Here is a 1,681-nt window from a genome sequence, read left to right as displayed (position 1 = left end):
AATGCCTCAGTGGCAGGCAACAGCTACTGCTCCTTTCTGGAACTCTTCCTGTCCTTCGACCAAGGTGCAGTAGTAGGGACAGTGACAAGACAAAGGATGCAGACCAGTGTTCTTGAACAAGTTAGAGCTTAGCAGGCTGGGACTTCAACACCCATGAGCACAAGGGGTCAGGAACAAGGCAGGCTGCTCACCCTCTGCCATGTATGAGAATGACACCGTCCTCCAACTGCCAACAAGCTGGAATGTTTTGGTCGATCCAAAAACATTCTAATAGGTCCCAAGTACCGCAAGTCTGAGGGGAGGGACGTGTCCAGAGATGACAGGAGCATAGCAAAGGGGTGGTCCAAACTAGTCATTCCTCCTAGGATTGATTTTAAAACAGGAACCCCTATATCCCAGCCTTCCTAGCTCTTAAGGGGTTAGCCATAACCCTGAAGCCTCCACCCTTTGCCCATAGCCAGGGAGCATGAGGTCCTCAGATCTGCACAGTCCACAAAGCTGCCATGTCCTGTCGGGTGTTCCTCTCAAATTGGGTTCCATGCTGATGGAAACATTGTGTGTGTCACCTGGCAAGCTTGTATGGCCAGAGGAGGGGACCTCCTTCTGCCTAGTCCCCACTGACATAGCCCAGGAGCAGAGGGAAGAACGGTGGAGGGGGCGTGAGGCTGACCCCTCTGGGCAGGGTAACCACAGGCCCCTTTCTGTGTCTGGTTAGCCAGGGGACTTCTGGGAAAAGCAGAAGTTGGGGAGAAGTGTGAGCAGTCACAACTGGGAGCCACGTAGCTGTGTGACTTGGAAAATCTGTGCTAACCTCTCTGGACCTCTATCTCCATGACTACTGAGGAGCTTTCCTTATGGTTTAACCTGGGTAAGGCTCTGGAGCCAGGGCCTGGAACATTTAAACCTTGGACAGGCCTACAGTTCTATCACTGGGCTGTAGGAAGTATGGCCTAATCCCAGCTCTCTACATGGGAGTGAGGCCCAGGTCACACCTCTAGGAACAAACTTAGAGTCCCCAGGCTACCTGAAAAGTGCCTAATCCATTCTGGTACCCACCCCAATGTCACATGTGCCTCTCTTAAGTATTTTACCCAAGCTGGGGTGCCGTTCCTCCAGGGCCTGCACAGACCTGTCACCCCCTCACCCCACTCTCTCCCTGGCCTTCCCTGTCACTGGACAAAAGTCAGCCCCCACCATCTTCCAAACACAGAATGTGGGTTCTGCCGGAGGGAAGCTGAGCTCAGCAGGCTCCTGCCACCTTCCCTCAATGCTTTGGGGCAGAGCTGACCTGACCAGGTCCTGGCCTGCGCTTCCTCTCTCAATAGAACACGTAGAGAGCCCCTCTCCTTAGGAAAGACTCTCAGGGGAAACAACTGGGAAGTTTCCAGAAGTTTCTAGAGGCTCTGCCCTCTATCCATCCCATTAGCAAAGATCCCAGCCCAAGGAGGAAATTCACCATCCTCCCCTAAAAAGGAAGTGACATGTGTGTGTGTGTGTGTGTGTTGTGGTGGGGAGCTTAGAATAAGGCATGGGAGTGTCGGGAAAGTTCTCTGACATGAGGAACTGACTGTGGACTACTGAGTCCAAGCTGGATCTAGACCATTCCTAGCCCACTACGCCTGTGGAAGGACCACTCACCAGAGCTGTCATAGCCATCAACAGAGAAGTGGTCTGGTTTCCG

The 1,681-nt window shown here is 53.1% G+C and overlaps 1 protein-coding gene across 1 annotated transcript in view; it reads right to left on the bottom strand.

Annotated features, from left to right (window-relative positions):
- Positions 1 to 1,681, bottom strand: part of KCNQ1 (potassium voltage-gated channel subfamily Q member 1) — a 378,985-nt gene that overhangs the window by 283,205 nt on the left and 94,099 nt on the right. Inside the window, exon 12 of the mRNA XM_006141164.1 lies at positions 1,639 to 1,681. This exon is cut by the window's right edge and continues 96 nt beyond it. Within this exon, the coding sequence (XP_006141226.1) occupies positions 1,639 to 1,681 (43 nt within the window). The remainder of the gene's footprint in view (positions 1 to 1,638) is intronic.

The sequence above is a fragment of the Tupaia chinensis genome, unplaced genomic scaffold, assembly GCF_000334495.1.
Source record: "Tupaia chinensis unplaced genomic scaffold, TupChi_1.0 Scaffold000047_1, whole genome shotgun sequence".
NCBI lineage: Eukaryota > Metazoa > Chordata > Mammalia > Scandentia > Tupaiidae > Tupaia > Tupaia belangeri.
The sequence above is the reverse complement of the archived record's forward strand: the minus strand, read 5'-3'. Positions and strand labels throughout refer to the sequence as shown.